The following is a 25,268-nucleotide window of genomic DNA, read 5'->3' on the forward strand; positions in this document are numbered from 1 at the left end:
CTTGTTTCCATTCAAATCTTGTTTTGCCAGGGGTGACTGATCCTGTATTGTCTAGGAGAAGGGTCAAAGAAGGGACAAGGTGGGGGGAGTTCAAAGGAGGGATTTTCAAATGTACTTAAGGACGCAGCCAGCCACCTTTCTGCCTTTCTTTCCTGGTGGGAGAAGAAAGAGATAGAGAGAGTCAGAGGAGTTTTGCTTTGCCTTCCCTGCCGCCTGGAGTGAATTATCTGCTTTTTGTTCCTGCTTTCCTGATTGAGAAAAAGAGAAGAGATTTTTTTCCACTCTCTTCTTTCTTCTGAGAGAATCACTGCCTGTGCCTGCTGCCTGTGCAAATCAATTTGGTTACAAAATGATTTGTACCCAAATCTGTTTCAGGAGATTTGTGGACAAAATAAATCACCCCTGTGCTAGCTGGCCAGATTTGGACCAAAAACAAATAGGGGGTGATTCAGTTTGGGTACAAATCAAATAGAAAAAATTGATTTGTGCACATCCCTAAAATCTACCCTCCTGTAACTTAACCCCACTTGATCTAATCCTGCCTTCTGGAATAGGGAGGAGAGCTGGTCTTGTGGCAGAAAGCTTGAATTGTCCCCTTTGCTAAGCAGGGTCTGCCCTGGTTTGCATTTGAAAGGGCGACTACATGGAACATAGGAAGCTGCCATATACCGAGCTAGACCATTGGTCCATCCAGCTCAGCACTGTCTACACAGACCAGCAGTGGCCTCTCCAAGGCTGCAGGCAGGAATATCTCCCAGCCCCATTCTGGAGATGCCAAGGAGGAAACCTGGAGCCCTCCGCACGCAAGCATGCAAGTGCCCCCCCCCCAAGCAGCTCCATCCCCCGAGGGGAATATCCTACAGTGTTTGCACATGTAGTCCCCCATTCATATGCAATGTATGTATGAGTACTAGAAGATACTACCCCTAGGAATGGGGATGCCCAGGGAAGAGCACCCACACGCATGCGTAAAGAAGGCGCCAAGCTCTGTACCCGGTATCATCTCCAAGATAGGGAAGAGAGAGAGAGAACCTGGGATTGCCTGCAATCCCAGAGAAGTCACTGGACAGTCCATGCAGACCAGGCCTGCCCAGCCTAGGGCCCCCAGCATTCTAGGGCTGGGACTGCTGGGAAAGTATTTCAGCAATATCTAGATAACGACAGGTTGGGAACCCCTGATCTAGAGCACATATTAAGTTAAAAACAGTGGCCAACATCTAGACTAATAAAGTGCTGGTGTAACACTGCTACATGAGCACTCGGGGGGAGGCGCAGTCTTTGCCAATCTCTGAAGCTGGTGGTGTTCCCCCTAAATATGGAGGAATGTGCACTAACGGTTCGCAGTGAAAAGAGGTAGTTTGAGCAATTTAATTGCAAACTGGACTGCTCTTCAGGAAGGAGGCCTGGTTATTACCTGGCTATGCAGAAACCCATTGGACATGTGTGGCAGCTTCCAAAATGGCCACCATGATAGGGATGAGGCCCAGAATGGGCCGAAGACTGCCCAAACAGGGTGATTTACAACATAATGGAGGCTGGTGTGGGGGAGGGCGAACCAATGGAGAATCCCCTGCAGCCTCGGAGAAGCCCCCTGGAAGGAATAAGTACAACTATATATTTTTTAAAGATCACGAATCCCCCTGGACCAAACTGAACCAGTGGGGGTGGGTTGAGGGGGTACCAGACCAAACTGGCCTGGTCCAGTTCAGGTCCGATTCAGATCCGAACTGGGCCAGCCAGTTTTGTGCACACCCCTACCATCCCACAGGCTGCTGGAGGGAGTACCACTACTGCAGGCTTCCAGGTACAAGTAAGGACCTTCTGAATTACTTTGAAAGATGCCTCTCACCTCCATCCCGCCGCTGCTCTCACCCCTCTCTCCCTCATCTGCCAAACCGGTTTGTGGACCCATTGTTCGGTCCGAATTCTGCTCCAACTGTGAAAAACTGTTCATGCACATCCCTAAAAATATGTCCCTGAGGATCCCTCCATGCTCAGGGACATGTTTTCAAGAGTCACAACTTCAGAGGGAAGGGGAGATCAACAAACTGCCCCTTCCCCAGACCACATGCTGCAAATTAGCTGAAGATGTGCTTCCTTCATCTGGATGTCAGCCATTGTTCTGTTTTTTATTTGGTTACAACTTTATAGCCCTTTGTAAAGTATACATGTTTACAAATACTCCATCTCCTGCAAGTTGTGGCCTCATGGTGACATATGCCATAAGTCCATCCCCTCACTTACCATAACACATTTGTTCAAAGAGACAATGGTTAACACAAAGGTAGACATTCTCTCCCTGGGCGTGCCAGAGTTCATAATCACAGGTAACATCTCTCCCCAAGTATAGTGATTGTCTCTTCAAACAAATGCTGTGCTCAGGAGAGTGTCTCTGAGGAGGGCTTAAACAGTCATCTGAACTGGTAGATTCTTTCTAATGGACTTAACTTGTTTTGTCCTTTCAACCAAACAATTTAGAAAGAGTATGATAACCCTATTTTAAGAATATGATAACCCCAATACATCATACTTGTATTTGGGGGGAAGATGGGTAAACAAATATGGGAAATGACAGTATTATACCTTGGTTACCCATTAGATCTTTGGAATATGAGGCTTTGGAATATGCTCCCCGCTGAAATAAGATCATCTTCTTCTCTGTTTGTTTTCAGGAAGACCCTCAAGACTCACCTGTTCTCCCAGACTTTAATTAGAATTAATTTTAATAATTTGTTTTAATAAGTTTTATGTTTTTATCGTTTTTTGTGGATTTTAATTTGTGACTTTAATATTGTTTTTAAATTTTGTACACCGCCTAGAAATGTATATATCAGGAAGTATTAAAATATGATAAATAAATAATACATTTCGAAACCAAGTTGACTAATCATAGTTATTAGTAGTGCCTGCTGCTCTCTCTCTCTATCTATCTCTCTATCTCTCTATCTACATTTATATCCCGTGCTTCCTCTGAGTAGCTCAGAGTGGTGTACATGGTTATTTTTTATCCTCACAACACCCTGTGAGGTAGATTAGGCTGAGAGATACATGACTGGCCCAGAGCACCCAGTGAGCTTCATGGTTGAATAGGGATTCAAACTAATGCAATAGGTACTTATAGTACACCAAAGTACCCATATAGATACACAAAACTGCACAATCTCTCATGCAAGTGTTGTGCTCATGCAACAAGGATAGAAGAACAGGCACTGACATCTAGACTAGTGTTGCACTAGCAGAATAAGAGAAGCTGCTGACATTTAAGAGTAGTTCTTCATAATGTTGAGCAACTGCTAATGGGAGACCCTCACTGGTATATAAACAAGGTTGTGTGACCATGTTGTGCAGCTTGTTGTGCAATGCATTGTGCAAGTTGTAAACATCTTCTACAAGCACAAAAACAAGTCTGGAATATATATTCCTTTATTTGAGCAATATCTTCATGCTAGTTTAACATCATTGTGTTATCAACGCAAGCTCCTGATTTAGTGGAACTAGCTCACACAACATCCTTGTGCTAGTAAACATGTTTGCACAACCACAGCATTAGTCTGGATGTCAGCCAGAATGGTTTTGGGTGGATTTAATTCCACAATAAAGCTTGAGTACAGGGGTGTAGCTATAACTGAGTGGATGGGTTCAAGGAACCTAGGCCCCCGAGCTTCTGAGGGCTCCCTAGCTCCACCCCTCCTATTTTCTTCATTATCTCCCCTCACTACAAGCAGCCACCAGGAAGATGGGTGAACACAGGCCCCCTGTCCCCTAGCGACACCCCTGCTTGAGTAACTACAATCCCAGTTCACCAAATGACTCCTGAGATGCATTAAGGAGACTCCTGAGATGTCTCCTTAAGGAACAGGGTAGATGTTATCCAAAGGCCCTTGAGACAGCACAGAATAGTAATCATTACTTCAAACTTCAACGAGAGAAAATGAGTGACAGTTCCCACAGATAAGCCTGGGACAATGAAAGGACAACTGCCTCATTTCTTCAAGAATATGGATCTGAACACTAATCAGATTCCCATGATTAGTGAAAAGGAGCTGAGCTAGATGGGCCATTTATCAGACCCAGTAGGGCTGTTCGTATACTTTATGGTTGTTGAAAAATGATCCAATATATCAAGACTATTCCATCTCTAGAGACATGGTATTCTTGCTATGATTCCTCCAAAATAGATGTAATGTTAACTGTGCTTTAGTACTGAGACATCATCTCTGAACAATGCAACAAAGAAGCCCAAGAAAGAATTATAGACTTGGAAGTAAGTTGCATAAGACTGATCGATGGTAAAGGAAGAAGGAATCATACAATGAAGACAGTATCGGGGGCAAATATCAAGCCAAGCCAGCTGACATTGATTACTTGCATCAAGATAACCTTCAGAATTCTAAACCTCATGATTAGGTACTATATTGTCAAATTCCTTAATGTTAATAGAAGTTAAATAAGATTCTTATATAAGACAACTTTCTGGTCATTCTTGTGAGGTCCATTCCTGGTAAATGTGAATAACCATCTTCTGGCTTACATTTTAACAGAAACAACAATTTGAAAAGAGGTGTTATTTCATATGGAAATTCTATTACATACTGAAATTTCAGTGAAGTACTTCCATGCTATCTATGACAAATTTCCCAGTAAAGAGAAAGCTTTCTTTTAAGGAAAAAAATAAGTATAACAAAATGCTATTTTCATGGGGAAATGAAAATAAAACCACAGGCGGAATAAAATTGAATTAGCTATTTAAAAGTGGAAGTAATGCTAGAAAAAGTTCACCTTTTAGGAGATGCCTCTACTCCACATTCAAAAAGATGTCTTTGTGCTCAAGAAACAATAAGAAAGGTTTTGATTCTACATAGCATTTACAGAGGCTTAACTTTATATTACACAAATGCTTTCAGTTTTTAAAGAAATGTATTGTTAAATTGCCCATATAATTATTCCAAGTAAAATGATTATATCTTTGTATTGTTAATTTCATTAACACTTCACTGGCAAAGGTTGGTTGTATGCAAGTGGTTAGATGGTTCTTTATTAATATAATTAATAAGATAATTTCCATATTATTGTAGAGTGTAATTCTTTAAAAGGGTGCAGTTATTGAATTAAAACAATAATGGGGAGGATCAAAAATAGAGACCAGAAAAAAACCCATATATTTTTCTACAACATTAATGATAACAATTCCAGTTCAATGTTGCCATGACTGCCTGTTCCCATTTTATCCCAGTGCACCCCCAGATTGAATCTGGGCTGTATCGCCATTTCTAACGACATGGATTCATTAGAAAATGAACCCTAAGTGCATTCCTCTGATTCAAGGAAAATGGGTCATTCTGGTCAGGCTTTTCTTAAGTGCCCTTGGGTCATTAGTGTGATTTTAAGGGCCTGGGAAATGCCACCCTTATAGTCACTGCCCTGAGCATGCACAGAAGGTGCCAAAATAGACCAAGTGAAGTATTGAGATTGGAATGCAGTTTCTCTCTCAATGAATGGATGTTGAGATAAGCCAAGAACTCAAGGACATCCTCCCTCCCACAGATATGATTCTTATATTCAGTCAAGTGAGCAGGGGTTTAGGGAGCTTGGCCATGGCTGGAGGACAGAGTCCTCTGGTGGCTCCCCTGCCTTCTAGGCTTCACAATCACATGCTCAAAGCACATACATGCCCAAGCCATGCCCTCTGTGTTTGACATCAGATGCAAGGATGTGAGGCCAATGCACAGGACACGGCCCATCAGCCCCAGCAGAGCTTCCCTTCCCCAGTCAGCAGTTCATGGAATCACTGACTGGGAGCTCCTTTCCCTGCCTTCTCAAGGAGGCAGGAAAAGGAGCTCCTAGTTAGTGATTCCATGAACTGCTGACTGGGGAAGAGAAGCTCTGCTGGGGCTGATGGGCCCTGTCTTGTGCATAGGCCCCACCCCCTTGCACCTGATGCCAGATGAAGGGGATTGAACTCCTCCCTGGGAAATGGTTCGTTTGGAACTTCTTCCATTTCTCCAGTCAGCATTTCATTGAAACACTGGCTGGCTGAGCTTTTCTCCCCAGCACAGCAGTGTTTCAGTGAAACACTAGCTGGGGAGGAGAGGCGTGCGCCTTGAGCTTCCAACCAGCAAGTTTGCTAGCTGAGTGCAGGAGAGGGTAAGGGGCCACCCTGGCTGAGGGGGAGCCTTGGCAGCGCCCCCAGACCATGGTGGCAGGGAGATTGTCATCCCCCTTTGTTGTCTACGGCCGTGCTTGTGAGCCATGCTGAAAATCAGTGCCCTCCTTCCCCATGCAGTTGTCTCCCCTTGGAGATAATCTATTCAGCCATTCATTTTAAGAGGAAAACAGGAGGAGAGCTGGTCTTGTGGTAGCAAGTATGAATTGTCCCCTTTGCGAAGCAAGGTCTGCCTTGGTTTTATCTGAATGGGAGGCTACAATGGGAGCACTATAAGGTATTCCCTTTAGGAGATGGGGTCACTCTGGGAAGAGCAAGAAGGTTACAAGTTCCCTCCCTGGCATCTCCAAGATAGGGCTGAGTGAGACTCCTGCTAGCAACCCTGGAGAAGCCACTGCCAGTCTGGGTACACAATACTGATGGACCAATGGACTGACTTGGTATATGGCAGCTACCTATGTCTCTATGTTACAGGAAAATAAAACTGGAAAATAAACCTGAAGCCTCCCCAGGAAATTAGAAGTAATCACTACTAAATAAATTCCACAACAGAGCAAACCTTGCTTTTAAGAAACACGTCTGTACTTTATGGTGTCCTTCTGAATGCTGTAACATGGGTGTATCCTTTCCATGGTCAGCTTTCCTGGTAGTTCAATATACAGTGCCAAGAAAAAGTTTGAGAACCCCGTAGGATGGTATGTTAACACAACTGAGCTGTTATTGCTGCTCAAGGACATGCCACCAGTTACTGAATGAAGGGTTCACATACTTTTTTCACACAAGGATGTTTTTTGTTGACTCTTTCTGTTGTGTGAATATTCAAAATATATCATTTTTGTCTAATTTGCATATTCATTGGGATTGCCTTTCTCTCTTCAGGGTTTAAGCTTAGGATTTAATAATGTTTTGGATAAGAACTATGCTAACATACTGACCATCCTAGGGGGTTCACCAACTTTTTCATGGCACTGTATAATTTGGCTGTGTGCAGGTTTGCACAAACTTGAGTTAAATTCTCCACATTGAGCCAAAACTTAGTCATGAAGGGTGGTAACTACTACACTTCAAAGCAATTCTGGTAATAGGTTTCCTGATGGAGAAGGTGTGTGCAACCATATAACTTGTAACAGACGGGCAGTCTAAAATCTGTTAACACCAGCAAGGATTATGGAAACAGTGTTCTGCAAGCAGATATTTATCACTGCACACACAAGAGGCTGCTACAGGGGAATAGTCCCCTGTATCCAATGACTGTTGTTGAGCCTCATTCCAGACATCTTTGAACACAGCAGCAAATTGAGCATTATGGTCTTATACACATGGAACTCACTCTTCCTTCCAATAATGTGTAAACACATAGATACAACCTTCCTTGTAATAATAATAATAATAATAATAATAATAATAATAATAATAATATTTATATCGTGCATTTCAACAAAAAGATTTTCAAAGTGGTTTGCATAGAAAAAGAAATAAACTGGTTCCCTTTCCCCAAAAGGCTCACAATCTAAAAAGAAACATAAGGTAGACACCAACAACAGCAACCTGAGGGATGCTCTGCTGGAGTTGCATAGGGACAGTTGCTTTCCCCTGCTAAATATAAAAGATTCATCACTTTAAGAGGTGCCTTTTTGCTCAGTTAGCACCATTTCCTAGTGCTCAGCATCTCAATTTCCCCATCAGATCCCATCCTTAACATCTGTATAATTAAAGTTGAATATTTGTCTGTGTGTTCCCTATACATTCCCACATCTTTTGCGCTATCGGGACCAAACTTGGCACAGTGACTGCCTGGGAGCCTACGAGTAACAAAGGGTACCTGGGAACCACCCCAAACAGACAGACAGGTGGATATGCTACAAAACAAAGAGCAATGCCAGATTGATCAAACAACCCTGGGCACTTAAAGCTAGTTTACAATAAAAGCCATTATACTCATGGGTACAAGGAAGGCTGCTCTGGGGCCCCACAAGGCTGAGGGCCTTGAATATGCTATGCATTACTATTGAGAGCAATGCTGTTTACTGACAGCACTGTGCGGGAGGTGCTGGAGTTGGGCCCCAAGGTTATATTTTGCCTTGGGTTCCAGGTTACCTCTCTGCAACCATACTTATAACACAACAGTCTTTGGCATAGTCACACATAGAAGTCTGTTTCTGCAAATTATGAGTTTGCTATTTCATTTATAATGTTCAATAACATCAAATTAATCATGTCAGGGGAAAAAGGTTATTTTCTGTTATTATTTCTTGTAGTAACTCAGCTTGGAGAATAAAGCAGATCTAAAAACCAAACAACTACATTTGTAACAAGAGCCAGTAACTGCAGGTAAATCTGTGCAGATTTAGCCTTGAATATGCTTTTATTTCTAAGGGGGGAGACCTCCTTATTTTGTAACAAAGTACAAACACTTATTTTTCCTAAGTATCTTTTTAAAAATAGCATTCTTCAAATACAAGTGAGAGGGGGAAAGGGCTTAAGAGTGTTTGGAAGTCCACTTTGACAATACTGTGTGCTGGATATGACTTTCACAGTCTGCTGGCAGTTTGTAGGAAAGCCACCACACCTGTGACTCTGCTGTTGATTAATGAGTCTTTCAACTTATCGCTACCATCTGAAGAAGGGCCATGGCCTTTCCAAGCTTCAGTGGTTCATTCGCTTTCAACTGCAGTCCTACCCAGCTATCTTCTGTACAGAAAACCACACCTGGTTAAAGCAAATGAAAACCTCAATATGTCATTTTCTAGACAAGTCAAAAAAGCATGTAAAACTAGACAAAAGATGTATTCAAGCAACATGAATAAAGTTTTGTCATAGCCTGTCAGTCTAAAGACCGATAAAAAAGGTTTTCCTTGGTGACATATTTCATTTTGCAAACTTTTGGAGTGACAATACTGAAGTCTTTTTTTACTATAAGTTGCAGGTCCTACAACAAAGACTTTAGCCTTATGAAAACAATAGTTTGCTGCTTGATTCAGCAGAAATACGTCCCTGGTAAAATGTACATTTAAGGAGTATTTGATTCAAAGGGAAGGGAACTAAAGGTACTGTCCATTAGGCCCCTGCAAAGATTCAAAGATTGAAGAGTTGAAGCTAAATCACATGCACATTAGCCATTACCTTCCTGTTACTTTCTGTAGGCAGCTGTGACCACTGCTTACCTCCGTGGAGAACATACTGTGCACTGCACCAGGGAGGGCCTTTAGTATGAAATTATGCTTTTCAACATCTTGCTATACCACGGCTGCCCAATATAGGTTTTTTCCATAGCCTGGGAAACATACCAGCGGGAATTCAAACCAGCAACCTCTTGCTCCCTAGGCAAGTTTGTTCCCTGCTACATCAAATTATGCTTGGAAAGGAGATGAAGATACATTAACCTAATAGTCAGGAGGACTAAGAAGAAGGATAAATAAAACACATTCCACAGAAAGGTTAGTTGGAGCAGTACCTAACTGAAGAGAATGCTGGTAGATAAAAGTTGAATCTAAGGAGAGGAATCAGCTATGCCCTACAGCAACATCAAACTCTGAGCAATCAGAACCACAGTTACATTTGTGTGGAAAGACTAAGCATATCACTACAGATAGGAGGCTTATTATTCAGAGGCAAGCTCCATAAAGTGTAATTTAAAGTAGTCACCACACTAGAGCTTTTCATATGATGCTGCCTATTGATTGAATGATTCATAGTTTATCATTTTTCAAATATCTGGTCCTGATCAAGGCAGTAAAATAAATTAGTAAGTGCCAATACTGCAAATGAGGACAGCATACATGTCAGAGAAGATTTTCAACCTCTACTGAGAAGAGGCCAGGCCCAACCTAACAGGCAATACAGGAAGCCACACAGGGCAGCAGAATTTCAGAGGAAAATTAGGAAGACCTTCTTTAGAACACGATCTCTGAGGTATATGGGCAGTTGTAATCAGCCTCACTTCCTGACTGTAGCTCCTTTCACTTTACTCATAAAATAAATGAGGAGAAGAGTCCCATCCTTTTCAAAGAATAAAAGGGGCTACAATCAGGAAAACCCTTGGGGAGGCAACACAGTCCCCCTCTCACAGCCACACACATCAATTTGTAGTAGGGAAGGATGAAATAATTGTTGCTTGGGACAGAAAAACAGCTTGTGTCCTGGTGCAATTGTTATATGTTAATTCTTCATCAATTACATCATGAGATTAGAGAATAAAGATTCTTCTTTCTGCTAGGATACACAGCTATGGCATTTTCCTCACTCACTAAAGTAATTACCCTAATATAAGAAAGAGTTTTTCTTGATAAACAATCGTGTATTACAAAACTTGCTTCTCAAAATTCAGAAGGTAAAAGGTGATGTTACTTAAAGTAGGCTGAATTTCTCAAAGAGTAGGAACATCTCTTTAATTTTTGTGACTTGCTATGACAACTGTCCTTTAGAAATGTTCTTTCTGATAAGATACTTAAGTGGTAAAATCTACTTGTGTTTTAATATTCACTTCTCTCACAAACATGTATATAATTGTGTACAGTGCTGACATCCTGGAGTAAGACCAACATGGTATTATGGGTTGAATTACTTCCACAAATAGCTGAAGGAACAAAATGCTATAATTATTGAAGATCAGAGGGCTAGTACCAAAATACAGGGGCTCTGATTAGAACAAACATGTTTGTATCCAAGTGGTTTCATATTATGTATGTTTGATAATATTTTTGGCAACTGTCATTTTAAATAGGGATGAGCAAACCATCTTTAGTTTGATTCAGAACTGGGCTTGAAAAGTGAAATACTTAAAAACCAAATCAGAAATAGTCTTCTTTTTCCCAAGTCCAACTCTGATTCTGAAAACTCCTAAATTCTTTGAAACACCCCACTGCCTCTTCCCTTCCTCTGAATATGTGGCTATGGGGCAGCAGTGGTGGCAAGTCTCCACTAAAGATGTCTGAGGCTTTCTGCTCAAAGACCTAGGATGCTGCAGCAGGTGTGTCCCAAGCAAAAAGAGCTGCAAGAAACCTAGTTCTCAATGACACTGAGTCTATAGTATGAATTCAGACATCCTGGAGAACTATGTTTCCTTGGATTCCTTATGCCTAGGACACTGCTGTTAAAGCATTCTAGGTGCCAAAAAGGAAGGCCAGTTGGAGAAGCCTTGCCACTACCACTGCTCCTTGACCAATTAAATTGGAAAAGAAAAGAGTAGCAGAACAGGGAGAGAGGGCTGGCTAGCTGTAGGGGTGAACCCCAGTGCAACCCAGGTCCAGTTTTGGAAGGCTTTGAGCTCAGATTAGAGTGAGACCTTTCGAACTGGAGAAATTAATATTCTGAATCCCCTACTTTGAATTTGTCCCCATCTCTAATAATAAAATGCTCATATTTTTAATAAGTTGTGTTTCTTTGTAGTCTGGGAGTCTCTTTTTATAGCAAATAACCCCCCCCCCCATTTTTCCCTTTAAAGGGGGGAGCTATGCAGCCCCTCTTTTCATATACTAACTGAGCAGACTCAGACATCTTCAATGCCATAAAAAGGTACTTCTGCATGTTCAATTGGATTTGCTAATATACTTTTTAAATTCATGACAATAAAAGTGATTTTTAAGCATGCTGATGGAAGATTTTAAAACAGCATTTTCTGAATATACAGATAATCAACAACATAATAAACATAAATGTAAACATTCCTCCATAAATAGCTCACCATATGGCTAACATTCACAACAGATGCTATCTGTGTATCCACTAAAATATACATGATTTATTCAGTTTTGCTCTGTGATAATCCTAAACAAGAAAAAGAATGTAACTTTATACTAGTTACACTAAAGTTTTACAGGCGGCATGGCTACAAATTATGATCACGCAGTTGTTGATGTGGGAAAGAGATGGTACAACTTTGTCCAATAGCATCCTTCATAAATATATTATACAAGAGAATAAAGGAAAAGGTAAAGTTTGCCTTCGAGTCAGTGTTGACTCCTGGCGACCACAGAGCCCTGTGATTGTCTTTGGTAGAATACAGGACGGTTTACCATTGTCTCCTCCCACGCAGTATGAGATTATGCCTTTCAGCATCTTCCTATATCGCTGCTGCCTGATATAGGTGTTTCCCATAGTCTGGAAAACATATCAGCAGGGATTCGAACAAGCAACCTTTGGCTTGCTAATAAAGTCATTTTCCCGCTGCGCCATTAGATGGCTGTTATACAAGAGAATATTCTTTACTAAATCCAGTTCATACACTTTTTCTCTGTCACCTGCAGAAGACTAGGACTTGGTTATGTGGTTAGTTCAGATGAGCAGAAACTGTTTGGTCAGCGCTGACTAGTACAGATCAACATGTTAAATGTGACATTTCACTATTGCTCCATCTTGCAGTCTAAAAATTTGATTCTATATTACACCTAGATAAATAAATAAATATGAATTCTAAACTCAACTTCTCAGTTTGATTTATATTTCAATCTAAAAGGTTTTGCCCCAGCTGTAAATCCAATGCTGCCTGATGTTTTCATGCAAAGATCGAACATTCCATGGTGATTCTGTAACTGTCCATGAATAGCACATTTTAGTAAGTGCACTAGCTGAGCCAGAATGTAATTGTAACTCTTTATTGTTAATTAACAGATCTTTACCACATGGCTCATGGTTTTTCTATAGAGTTCACCATCAGTGTATACCAAAAGCATGAAATAATGTTATACACCAGGATATAAAGATCTTGATGCATGCATACTTTGGATTCCATAAATTCCTTTCTTGAATCAGCTTCTCTTGTTGCATCAGTTGCCATCCTGGATGATTCTCCAGTTTCAAGAAGAGCTTTTCAGACAGTTTAGGCAATAGGAAGAGGCCTCTCAGAAATCTTAGTTCACACATGGAAATTCACTGTGTACTTCTTAGGAACCCCTCCCTTATTTAATTTTCCAATATTATTTATTTTGGCATGGATAAACAGGTTGCTCACCTGTAATTATTGAACTGGTAGTGATCTGTTGATCATAAGAATGGGTACTACGCCTGCGCAGGGACTTCATGGCCAAGTGCTCTAGCTCTTCTCGGCGTCCAGCTTCCACCCCATGTGCTCAGCGTGGATAGTATGGAAGGCTGGCTGGATGCCCCTTTGTTGGTTCCTGGACTACTGCCGTGTAGATGATCATCCTCAGCATGATGAGAGAGAGAAAGGTGAGTTCCAAGAGGTTGTTTAAAAAACAACAAGGCTTCTGCAGTGGGGATGGTCAGGAGCATCTTATGGACTGCAATGGATTACTACCACATCAATAGTTACAGGTAAGCAACCTGTTTATCTGAATCATGATCCGTTGGAATCCATAAGAATGGGTACTTAGCCAACTGCTTGAGGTGGAGGATGCAGTAGCTATTGCAACACCTTTTGATCACACTTCTCCCAAAGTTAGCCTCCACTGCAAAGCGAAGGTCAATGGCATAATGTCTCACAAAGGGTATCTCTGAAGACCATGTAGCCATCTTTCAGATGTCATTAAAGGTAATTCCTGACTAGTGGGCTGCTGAAGCAGCATTGACCCTTTAAAGTGTGTCCTGATGTACTTTGTGGGCTCCACCTTTTAGATTTTGTAGGCTAATAATATCAACTCTACTAGCCAATGGGAGAAGTGTTGTCTAGAAAAACAGTTCCCGTTTGCTTTTACTTTGTAGGATACAAAGTAAGTAAGTCTGAATGGCTTAGTACATTCCAAATAATATAAGAGAGATCTTCTCATGTCTAATGTGTGCATAGCCTTTTCTAGAGGAGCAGAGGGAGTCTCTGAAAAAAGTGGGTAGGATAATGTCTTGGTTTAAGTGCAAGTCCAAGACAACCTTTGGAAGGAACCCATGGTCCATACACATGACCCACCTTGTTTGGGTAAAATTTAGTAAATGGTGCATTTATCCTTAGTGCAGTTAACTCACTCATCCTTCAAGCTGTGGTGATAGCCACAAGAAAGCAGCTTTTAAAATTATCATTTTTAGAGATGCTGCGTTCATGGGTACAAAGGACTCCAGTGTCAAGGCTGAAAGCACCAGTTATATGCTCCACTGGGAAATAAATTGTCTAGTTGGTGGGTACAGATTGTTCAGGCCTTTCAGAAATCCCTTGTAACTTGGGTATGTAAAGAGAGTCTTCCCAATCTGGGAGTTCTGAGGATAAGACAGCCAGGTGGACTTTAGCCAAACCTCTGGATTTCAGTGAGGTTACGTAAAGTAGGATTTGTCATATGAAGGCGTTTTTAGGCCAAAACCCCTTGTTTTCTGCATATATTCTGAACCGTTTCCATTTGCTGGCATAGTTTGACCTCGTGGAGGGATTTCTTTTGTTTAACAAGATTTGATCCAGAAGCCTATTTTCCAAGCTGGCAGGCATAGAGTGGCCACATCTGGATGAAGCACTAAACATTGGTCTCGAGATAACAGATCTGGGAGTTGTGGCAGCCGTCAGTACCTGTGGCGAGCCAGTTTGAGTACGGATGGAAACCAAGATTGGTGGGGCCACCACGGTGTTATGAGGATGCCTGACACTGGCTTCACTAACAGCCTGGCCATGACCCTGCCAATTAATGGTTGTGGAGGAAACATGTAGAGTATTTCCATGGTCCAGTCTAGCTGAAACACATCGCTCAAAGAGTGTGGGTTGTGACTTGCCCTGGAACAAAACCTTTTGCATTTGGTGTTCTGCGCTGTTGCAAAAAGGTCTATTGTGGGTTGAGCTCAAGCTCCTAAAAGTGGTTGCAAAAGTTTCTCGTGGATCTCCGATTTGTGCTGTTGATGAGGAAATGACCTGCTGAGGTCATCTGCAAGAACATTTTCCATCCCTTTTATATAGATGGCAATCAGATGTATCTGGCTGCAGATGCGAAGGCTCAGTGCACAGAGGGACTTCAAGACTGTCCCACCCTGTTGATTGATATAGGTGATGGCTGTAGTATTGTCGGACTGTATTTGGGCCACTTTAACAGCAGTAGGAAGGCCTTCATTCCCAAGAATACTGCTAGGAGTTCTAGGAAACTGCTATGTAACTTGCCCTGCTGTGAAGACCAGTGACCCTGCACTGTGTGGGCATTGCAGTGTGCCCCCCATCCAGTTAGGGAGGCATTTGTCATGACCTATATCTTTGGTACCGGTAATTGGAAGAGTATACCCTGTAAAATGTGGTGTTGATGCATCCACCAATTGATTGAATGCAGAATCTGGAAGGGCACTCTGAGTAGATGGTTCTGACTTCTACATTGTGTTCGAAGACTGAAAGGAACCACAATTGCAATTTCCTCATTTTTAAACTTGTGTATGGAACTGTTGATTTGCAGGATGCCATGAGGCCCATTAGATTTGATGGGCCCATTGCTCCGGATGAGCCTGGAAATCTAATATCAGCTCCTTGATGGCATTTTATTGGTCTATTGGTAAGTAAGCCCATTTTGTTTCCATGTCTAATATTTTCTGATGTGGGCTATAGATTTTTCTGATTCCAAGTATGACTTTTCCCAATTTATTTGGATGCCCAGCTCCTGTAGGACAGATAGTACGCATGATATTTGAGAACATAACTCTTCTTGGGTTTCTGAAGCCAGGAGCCAATTGTCTAGGCATGAGAAAACCATTATCCTCAAAGTTCTCAGATGTGCCACGATTAGAGCCATGCACTTTGTAAATACTCGCGATGCTGTAGACAGTCCGAAGGATAGTAGCAATAGCAATAGCAATAGCACCTACATTTATATACCGCTTTATAGCCGGAGCTCTCTAAGCGGTTTACAATGATTTTAGCATATTGCCCCCAACATTCTGGGTACTCATTTTACCGACCTCGGAAGGATGGAAGGCTGAGTCAACCTTGAGCCCCTGGTCAGGATCGAACTTGTAACCTTCTGGTTGCAGGGTGGCAGTTTTACCACTGCGCCACCAGTACCGTATATTGGTATACTGGCTCTCCTACTGTAAAGTGGAGATACTTCCAATGTTCTTCTCTGATGCCTATGTGGAAGTATGCATCTTTTAGATCCAGCGCTGCGAGCCACCACTCCTTGTAAAGGAGCAGCAGTATATCTTGCAACGCTATCATTCTGAACTTTTTTGTACATACAACATTGTTCAGGTGACACAAGTCCATGATTGGGTGGATCCCCCCATCCCTCTTGGGGATTTGAAAGTATCTGGAGTAGAATCTGTTCCTTCTCCATGTCCACTGCACAGGCGCTATAGCCCTGTTTTCCAGCAGCTCCTTGACTTATGCTTCCAACGGAGGCATTGCCCTTGTGTAGCATACACCTGTGAAGGATGGCAAAGTCTTGAATTCTATTGCATACTCCATCGATATGATTTTGAGGACCCAATGGTCCATTGCAGGGGCGTATAGGGCAGGCAGGGCACATGCCCCGGGTGCCACTTGAAGGGGGGGCACCATTTTTTTAAATTAAAAAAATTTAAATGGCTGCCAAAAACAAAATGGCCACCGCATATGCTCAAATGGCCTCTGTGAGGCCCTAGGCCATGCCAGGCCTCACAGACGCCATTTGAGCATGTGCAGTGGCCATTTTGTTTTCAACTGCCATTTTTAAATAAATAAATAAATAAATAAATAAATAAATAAATAAATAAATAAATAAAATGGCCACCACACATGCCTAAATGGTCCCTGCAAGGCTCTAGAGGCCAGTGGGGGGGGGGGAGAGGGGGAACCTTTGCAGACACCCCCCCACGGCCTTTAGGAAGCCCCCCGAAGGGGCTACAGGTAAAAATGTTTTTTAAATTTAATATAAGTCACTGTACACATATTCAGTTTGGCACTATGGACAGAGAATTAGGGCTTATGAATACTGAGCTGAAGCTTATGAGCTAGGATTGTATTCATTTGCTCTTACTTTGCTTCTTGTGATAAGTGAGTTAAATGTGATGTCTTAATAATATGGCTATTAATGGTGAGTTTGTCTTTGAATCAATGTGAAATCCTTACTATTAAGGCCCACTGGTTCTTGCTCTCTTTCTCTCATTTTAACTGTCTTTCTGAAATACTTGAATATATTCCAAGCAGTGACACAGTTTACTCTGCATATCCTTTAATTATTTTCAGAGTATCTGGGAAAAGTCAAATTCTCCATTTATTTTTAAAACTCATGTAACAGTGATGCTGCAATGCATAGTAGAGAATTAGACAGGCAATTCTGTTTAGTTTTCCAAGAACACCTCCACATAGTATTTGGGTATTTCATGAGCCCCAGCATACTGAAATTTGTAGTTTTCCAGCATTTTTTGGTCTGGCTATGTCCACTGTTAAATAGTTTTTGAAATATTAAAATATTAAAGAGCTTGACTTGCATTTTTCAGCTGATATTATGGTGAAGTTATTGAAATATGGGTGTCAGATGTTTGGACAGCGGGTGCAATTTCAGTGCTTGTCCTAGGCACTATTTTCCCTAGATACGCCTCTGGTCCATTGTTATATGGTGTCATGCTGGAGCATGGCATGCCAGTTTGATGGTATTGGCATATGGTGAAGTTTGGTATGCTATATGATTGGAATCTGAAAGAAGGTGTTGTCGTTGATGCAGTTTACTTACACGGACTTCAAAGATGCTGTTTTTGAGTGTCTGCTTGTTTTCTTTGGCCTTGGTTGCCCTTGTTCTTTTGTTGGAATGGGCAATTGTTGTAGGGTTGATATTTTCTGAAGCCCCTACATTCTTATTGGCGGAAATGTGGTCTTTGTTTTGATAGGACTTGAACCTTAAATGTGTATAAGTAGAGGTGGATGGGGCAGTAAAGCTTTTAGCATTATATTTTTATTTTTTCATCATTTCCATGATTTTGATTGTATCCTCACTAAATAAACCTTTCCCATCAAAGGACAGACCTTCAGTTTTGTCTTTCATATCAGGTTGGAGAGAAGCCAAATGTAGCCATGCATGTCTGCTTAACGGGATGGCTGCTGTCATAGCCCTGGACTCTATTTCCGCAAAATGTTTGGCAGCGCTGAGCTGTTGTCGTGTCACTGACGCAGATTTTGGCATAGTGACTGGAAAATGTTGCTTAAATTCCTCCAGGGAGAGTTTGTCTATTACTTGGTGTAAGCTGTCCCACAGTGAGTGGTTGTATTTCAACATGCAGGTGGAGTAGTTGGCAATTTTGATAGATAGGCAAGCAGTTGTGTACACCTTCCTCCCCATCACATCCGATTTCCTTCCTTCTTTATCTGCAGGTGTGTCCCAAAGTGGACTTGGACGATGTTGCGCAGTCAATGACTAGTGAATTCAGAAGAGGATGCTTTAGCAGGCAAGTAGGGTCTACCTCCTGGACCTGGAACAGGCCTTCTAAATGTTTAGACATGGGCGTAGATATGTTGATGACCTCCTAAGCCATCTTAGCAGCTCTTGAGATGACCAGTAGCAAAGGGAAGGCCACAGGCTGTGCAGCCTGGGAAGCCACCATAAGGTTGTAGACTGGGTCATCCACAACTGTGGACTGAATTTTAAGGTCAAGGCCCAGAGCTTCTGCCATGACCTTTATCTGGAGATGATAAACCTTTAACTCTTCCATGGGCAATACATGTGTAGAAGGTGAGACATCACGTGGAGGGTCCTCCAGTTCAATAGTTTCTGGATCCGCTTCAAAATGGGAGGAACCGTTATGCTCTTCTTCAGGTGACTGAGGAGGAAAAGTAGGCTCAGGAGCTACCGGAGCCAGCACCTTCTTACCCTTTTGGGTTTGCATCTGCTGCAATCTGGGATCAGTCTGAGTTTGTGTAGTAGTTGTTACCAGGACTGGTTTATCCATTGGTAATATAACTGGGGAGACATTTGTTTGTGATACTGCAATCATCAATAGATTTTTATGCTCAACCATGGGTGCGTCTCCTGCTGCCAACATGTGCACTGCTAAGGGGTCAGGTAGGCTGCTGGCCAGAGTGAATGAAGCCGATGGTTTCTCTTTTTATGCTTTCCAAAGTTTATAGTCTTGGTAATAATATGGAAGACCAGAGGAGGTCATGCCCAGTGACTTAGTAGGTAGCAGGAGAACAGCTCTGGAGAGTGATGCAAAAAACACATGGGTGCCATTGTGAGGAGGCCGAAGCCAGTCCCATTATCTAGCTTGCTGACAAGGTGTGGGGACATACAGGAGGACCCATAGTTTGAAGTGTAGTCTGTGTGACAAGCACTACATCTTGGTTATCGTCTTGATTCACTTTTGTCTGCGACAGAAAAACTTTGAAAGTAGTTGTAGAAGGCGTGCTAGTACTTGAGTCAATTATAGAGAGCAAAGTTTGGCCATGTGTGGATCTAGACCACTGCTTTCGTTGTCTGGCCTGTCTTCGATATCGAAAACCGGAGCTGGCAACAGATCTTGATACCGAGGGGTTACGTGCCTCAATGCCGAAAGAACTGGTGTATGTAGTCTTGGGAGAGCTTCTTGAGTATTGAGCTTTCAGCGTCAATGGTCCTCCATATTGATCATCAGATGATGTTGCCAGTAGAGATAGGATGGGTGTGACTGCTGGAGATATCAACACTGGACGGGGCATTGATGTTGACCTTGTAGATGCTGTGGGCATAGGGGTCAGAGGCCTCAATAATGTCATGGGCTCAGTGTAAAGGGCCTTGAAGTCGGTGCCAACTTCGATATCAGGGCACCAACTGAAGCCCCAAAGGGGACAGAGTTGCCCTTGAACTCCTCTCACAACTCTTGTGTTTCTTCGAAGCCATTATGGAGAGATCCTCCGGAGCCTAAGCATGCCTCTTCCGTTCTTGGCATGGAGGAAAACCTTGTGGTGGCTTAAAATTAGACGTCAGGGTTTTAGACTGTTTTGAATGTACAGATCCTGGTGTCGACACCTTCGATGTCAAAGGGGTTGATTGGCCCCGGCATAGATGGGTTCAGGGTGTCATCATAGAGCATTACACACAACCTGAGAGCCTGATTTTGCCTAGTCTGCTTGGAGAACGACATGCATATCTTGTATGTGAATGTATTATTATGTTCCCCAACGCAAATGAGGCAGGAATTATGCTTATCTTGGGAAGGTAACTTTGCTGCACAATCCTCACAGTGATTAAAAGATTTCTTCTCAGTTCTTGTCTCCATGTCCAATCCGCATCTAGCAAGAGGGTCCAAGATAGTGTCAAAACAGTCAGTTTACTGAGAGAATAGTCAAAAGCAGTCCGTTTGTCCAAAAACCACAAGCACAACAATCTGAAAGAGTAGTCAATAAGCAGTCTGGGTCAGAGGATAATAGACTAAAATTTTCTTTTTTCAACAGGAACTCACAACGAACCAATTCAACGAAGAACTGGAGTGACTAGAAGCGTGATCACTATGGCAGTCGAAAAGGAACTGACGAAGGGGCGTCCAGCCTGCCTTTTATACCATCCACACTGAGCATGTGGAGCAGATCTTAGATGCCAAGAGGAGCTAGAGCACTTGGTTGCGAGGTCCCTGCGCAGGCGCAGTATTCATTCTTATGGATTCCAACATATCACAATACAGATCAAAAGTCCCTTGCATGAATGCAAGGCATGTCCAGTTATGCAAGTGTGAGGGATCTCCAATTTCTGCTGATGCTCCCTCCAGCTGCAGGCCTGCACAAACCACACCATTCCATAGGGACCCAAACCTCAGAATAACCTTTTCAAGAGGTACAAGGGACTGCATAAGGAAGGAGGTAGGAAAGCACTGTTGTGGAAACCACTCATGATTCTCTTATTCTAAGCATTTACACTTTCAGCCTAGCTCAACTCACTAATTAAAATTAAATATCAAGGTTGCATTGCATTTAATCTGTTAAAGGATGTCAGTGTAGAACACAAAGCTATAGAAAAAGTTTTTGTTAGCCAAAAATGTCATTACCTGTGTGTCAGCAGCACCCTGAAGGTCATCTTATTAAGTCCCAGATAAGCTGGCAGCAAATTTGACCAATCCCATTTCCATTCAGTAGTGGTGGACTGTTGATGTATAAGAAGAAGGTGTTGTTAGTTATTAATCAGAGTTAATATGATCAGTAAATTAAAGCTCCAGCTGTGATAGACTAACTAAGGAGGAAGGTAGCCTGGAACAAGGACTTAGACAGATAACATCAATCATGCCTACAGAAGAAGGGTTTTATTCTAATCAGACAGCAATTAATTTATAAATCCATTTGGGGATGTAGCCATTATTTATATAAAGATAAATCAATTTTTGAATCGTTATTCTTTCAACTATTAACAGCATTTTGCCAAACCACTTTTTCTGAATGCTTGCTTCTCAGTTACAAAAGCAAAATAATTGTCAACTTTTTATGTATTGTAGCAATTTACATTTTTTCCTGTCAGCAATAGGAATACCTTACCGTAACTGGAATTTGAGATGTATGCTGTATCTTAATTAGTGTGATTTTTTACTAGTCTGCTATTATGTAAGACAGTCCAGTCACCAGATGGTTATGATAAATGTCTACAAATATAGACCATGCTGACCCATGTAACATTTTCTAGCTAATTTAATTAACTTTTTTCAGAAACTGTGTGAAGTTACTACATACAAGAAAGTATGATGTACAAAAAATACCAGTGACTATATAAATTAATGATATTACTAAATTATAGCAAAATGTCTTTCATTATGGAGAGATGGAGAAGAGACCTGTATATCTCTGCGCTCCATGCACAGAAAGTCAAACTGTGTCTCCAAGAGGTTTCTTTCCATGAAGGCTAAGCCTGAGGGTCAGAGGCAAAGAGACAAGATTGCCCCACAATGCTGCCCGCAAGTGCAGTTCTCTGCAAGTACAAATGGTAACTGTTCCTTTCTATGGGAGAAATTAAAACTCTGTTCATACATTATATTTAATAAGCATTCATTCTCTCATCAGTTTTCTCTCATCAATTTACATGTGCTCAATGATATGTACGTGCATAAATTGATAAGCTGCTCTTCAGTGCTTTGTCCCATCACTGAGGACAAAAGAAGTGACCCATAAACCCAAAAAGAAAAGTAGTGGCCATTCCATAATCGTAAGAAATAAGCAATGGAACTCTAAACGATTCAGTAAATTAAAAATCTTCGGTGTAAGATGAGAGTTAAGATGCTTTATATTTTCACTCATGCTCTAAAAAGAATGGAAATTTCAAGCTAAGGTGCCCATATTAACATCCATGCCATATAAGCTGGAAATACTTTATACAGTCTTATATAATGGTGGCTATAGAAATGAAACTACATGCACCCACAATTTGCCTTGATCAGAGATACATCAGACAGAAATTCATCAAGGGCTCTAGGAAGTGATTAGGGAAATTGCACCTGTTAAATGTCTGCCTCGATGCATTCCTCCCCAGCCCAAAGTCCAACTGAAAGACCAAGGCAAAATGTGGGTGCAGGCAGCCTCATTTCTAAAGCCAGAATGATATACCAGATTGTACAAAGTCTTTACAGCTTATGTGGCGCTGAAGTTAAGATGGACACCTTAACTTGCAATTTCCATTATTTTTAAAGCATGAGCGAAAATGTAAAGCAGCTTAACTCTCATTTTAAAACCAAGGTTTTTAACTTATTGAATTTCCAGGCATTAAAAAAAAGCAAAATCTGATTAGCCACCATAGGGAACAGCTTACCCAAACTGCAAGGCAGAATTTCATGATGTTGAACATCAAAAACTTTGTAAAGCCTTCAGCTAAGAAAGTTTTAGTTGAAACACTCAGCTAAGCACTCAACTAAACACTCCCCCCTGCTTGAAACAACACAAGTAAATGAAATTAGTGCATTCAGCAATAGTGACAGTGTGATAAAAGCTCATGATTATTCAGCAGTGAAAAAGGACACAAGAAGCAGGTAATTTGTGTTCACATTAAATTTGTACTTTATTTTTCCTTATTCTTAAAACACACACAGAAACAACCAAGATAATTAAAAATAACAAGTGCTTTAACAACCGTGTCCAAAACTACAGATTATCTTACCAGAAATTTCCCATAAACCTCACAGTTCTCCTGCTTGATTTAATTTTCTGCAGGATGGTATTATCAGCAAAATAGTGTAAAGGTTGTACACAAGTGACATAGTCATTCACACACAGAGAGACACATTGCAGCCATTCACACACACAGGCACACAAGTGCACATATACAGGCACACACAGGCACATAGGCACACAGGCGCACGCGCACACATAGGCACATAGGCACACAGGCACACCCCCCACTCCCATTCTGGTATACTCCTCATCCTGGCTCCTGCTCCCGGCAAGGCAGCATTCTCTGCCAGCTGCCCCCGCCCCCCCCCGGGCTCAGATGGCTTCTGCACATGTGCAGTCTGCACATGTGTGGAAGCCAACTGAATTCTGGAGGCAGAGGCCTGGGCAGCTGGCAAGGAATGCTGGCTTGCTGGGGCTGGGTGGAGGAGTGTGCCCAAATGGGTTAAGAGTGTACACAGAATGGAGCAGGGGGCATGAGTGGCAGGCAGGAGCAGCAGCAGTGGCCGGTGGCAAAGCTGGCCGCTGGCTGCACATGGAGCCCCTTCTGAGCGCTAGGAGTGGGGCACCCAACTTAGAGGATCAATTGAAAAACAACGATCAATTGGGTCCCAGGGAGATATAAAAAGGCACTTTTCTGGCATGCAACCTAAAGGCTGAAACTATGCAAATGGACTACAAAATCATTTAAATAGCACTTCCTCAGTTCGAAAAAATGTTGCCAGCCCTTTAAACCCATTCAAAACAGAAACACCTTAAACTACTTTATGCCAGTTCCCAACAGATCTTCACCAAATTTGCAGGGGAGATGTCTCTTGTCTCCTAGTGAATGTGTGCTGATGGCCAGGCAGATCGAATAAATAGTTTTGATTATATAAGCAATAGAACATTCAGGGCTTATAATCGTGCAACAGTTCTACACCAAGAGTTTCTCTAGAGCCAGCTCCTAGATCTCTGCCTTGTTCTCCTACTCCCCATTCCAGCTCTCTGTTCCTGTCATCCTTTCCTTTCAGCTCGAGTCAATCACTCGATCTCCTAACTCCTGCTTCAAGCTCCAACCTCAAACCACATCTGGAGCTTTATGTAACCCACCTTGCCACCCTCAGGCTGTGACTACAGAAACCAGGGCAATAAAAATGTACAGAGTTAAGCTATATAAGCATGGAAATCATTAAACAAAAAATTGATGCTTAATTTAGAATCCAACCATGATCCATAAATTTTTCCTAAGATAAAATTAGTTGTCAACCTAATGGTTTCTTACACAATCCTTTGAAGTATTTAGTGCTGCTATTTTATTTATTTGTATCCCACACATCTTCAAATGATCTGAGAGTGCTGCATGCATTCCCCTCCAATCTTTTTTCTCACAACAACTCTGTGAAGTAGGTTAGGCGGACTGATCCAAAGTCTCCCACAGTGACTAAGTGGGGATTGGAATTCAGATTTCCCAAATCCTAGTCCAACATGCAAACCACCAACTGGCTCTCATTAGGGCAATGAACTGACCTCATCAATCCAGCCTTCCATAGCTCTGTTCAAAGAGAACATTTAAGCTAACTCAAATAAATTTTAACAGCACCATTACATTTAGGATGCCACAGATGTACAAAAAGACTGGTTTCATTATCATGCAATGTTATAGTTTATTTAAAATATTTGTATCCAGTCTTTCAGCCACAGTTTCTGAGGCAGGTCATAACAACAATTAAAACAATACAGTACCAGTATAATAAAAGCACAACAATCCCCAAAATTTAAATATATATTAATAGTTAGATAATAACAGCAGCAAGATCAAAAATCAAAGACTGTAAAAAGTCTGAGTAGATAACAACATCTTCAGTTGGTGCCTAAATCCCATATAAAGAGTGTGCCAGATGAATGGACAGGGTGAGCAAGGACCACAGTTGAGATGCCACAATCAAAAAGCCCATGACCCTGGTTACTCTCTGCAGGGGGACACTCTGAACTGGACCTCTGATAAAGATCTTTACAAGTATGTTCATATGGCTTCCTAAACTTTTAATTATTTCATGGTTTTGTTGAAAATTGATTGTTTTTATACACTAACTTTGGATTGTCAGTAGAAACATAAAATAAAAATAAATTAAATATTCTGATAGTTGTCCACAGTCTGATAATAAGGCAGTATCGCAAAAGTTCCTGCAATCC

The 25,268-nt window shown here is 41.7% G+C and overlaps 1 protein-coding gene across 5 annotated transcripts in view; it reads right to left on the reverse strand.

Annotated features, from left to right (window-relative positions):
• KIAA0825 (KIAA0825 ortholog) overlaps nucleotides 1-25,268 on the reverse strand; it is a 431,089-nt gene that overhangs the window by 164,980 nt on the left and 240,841 nt on the right. For 4 of the 5 annotated variants that reach the window (XM_053293916.1, XM_053293918.1, XM_053293915.1 and 1 more), the window contains one exon: nucleotides 20,996-21,090. In XM_053293916.1, the coding sequence (XP_053149891.1) occupies nucleotides 20,996-21,090 (95 nt within the window). Of the gene's footprint in view, nucleotides 1-59; nucleotides 153-20,995; nucleotides 21,091-25,268 lie in introns of those variants that run through there. The other variant, XM_053293917.1, reaches the window with a different exon arrangement.

The sequence above is a fragment of the Hemicordylus capensis genome, chromosome 2 (assembly GCF_027244095.1).
Source record: "Hemicordylus capensis ecotype Gifberg chromosome 2, rHemCap1.1.pri, whole genome shotgun sequence".
In the NCBI taxonomy this organism is placed as follows: Eukaryota; Metazoa; Chordata; class Lepidosauria; order Squamata; family Cordylidae; genus Hemicordylus; species Hemicordylus capensis.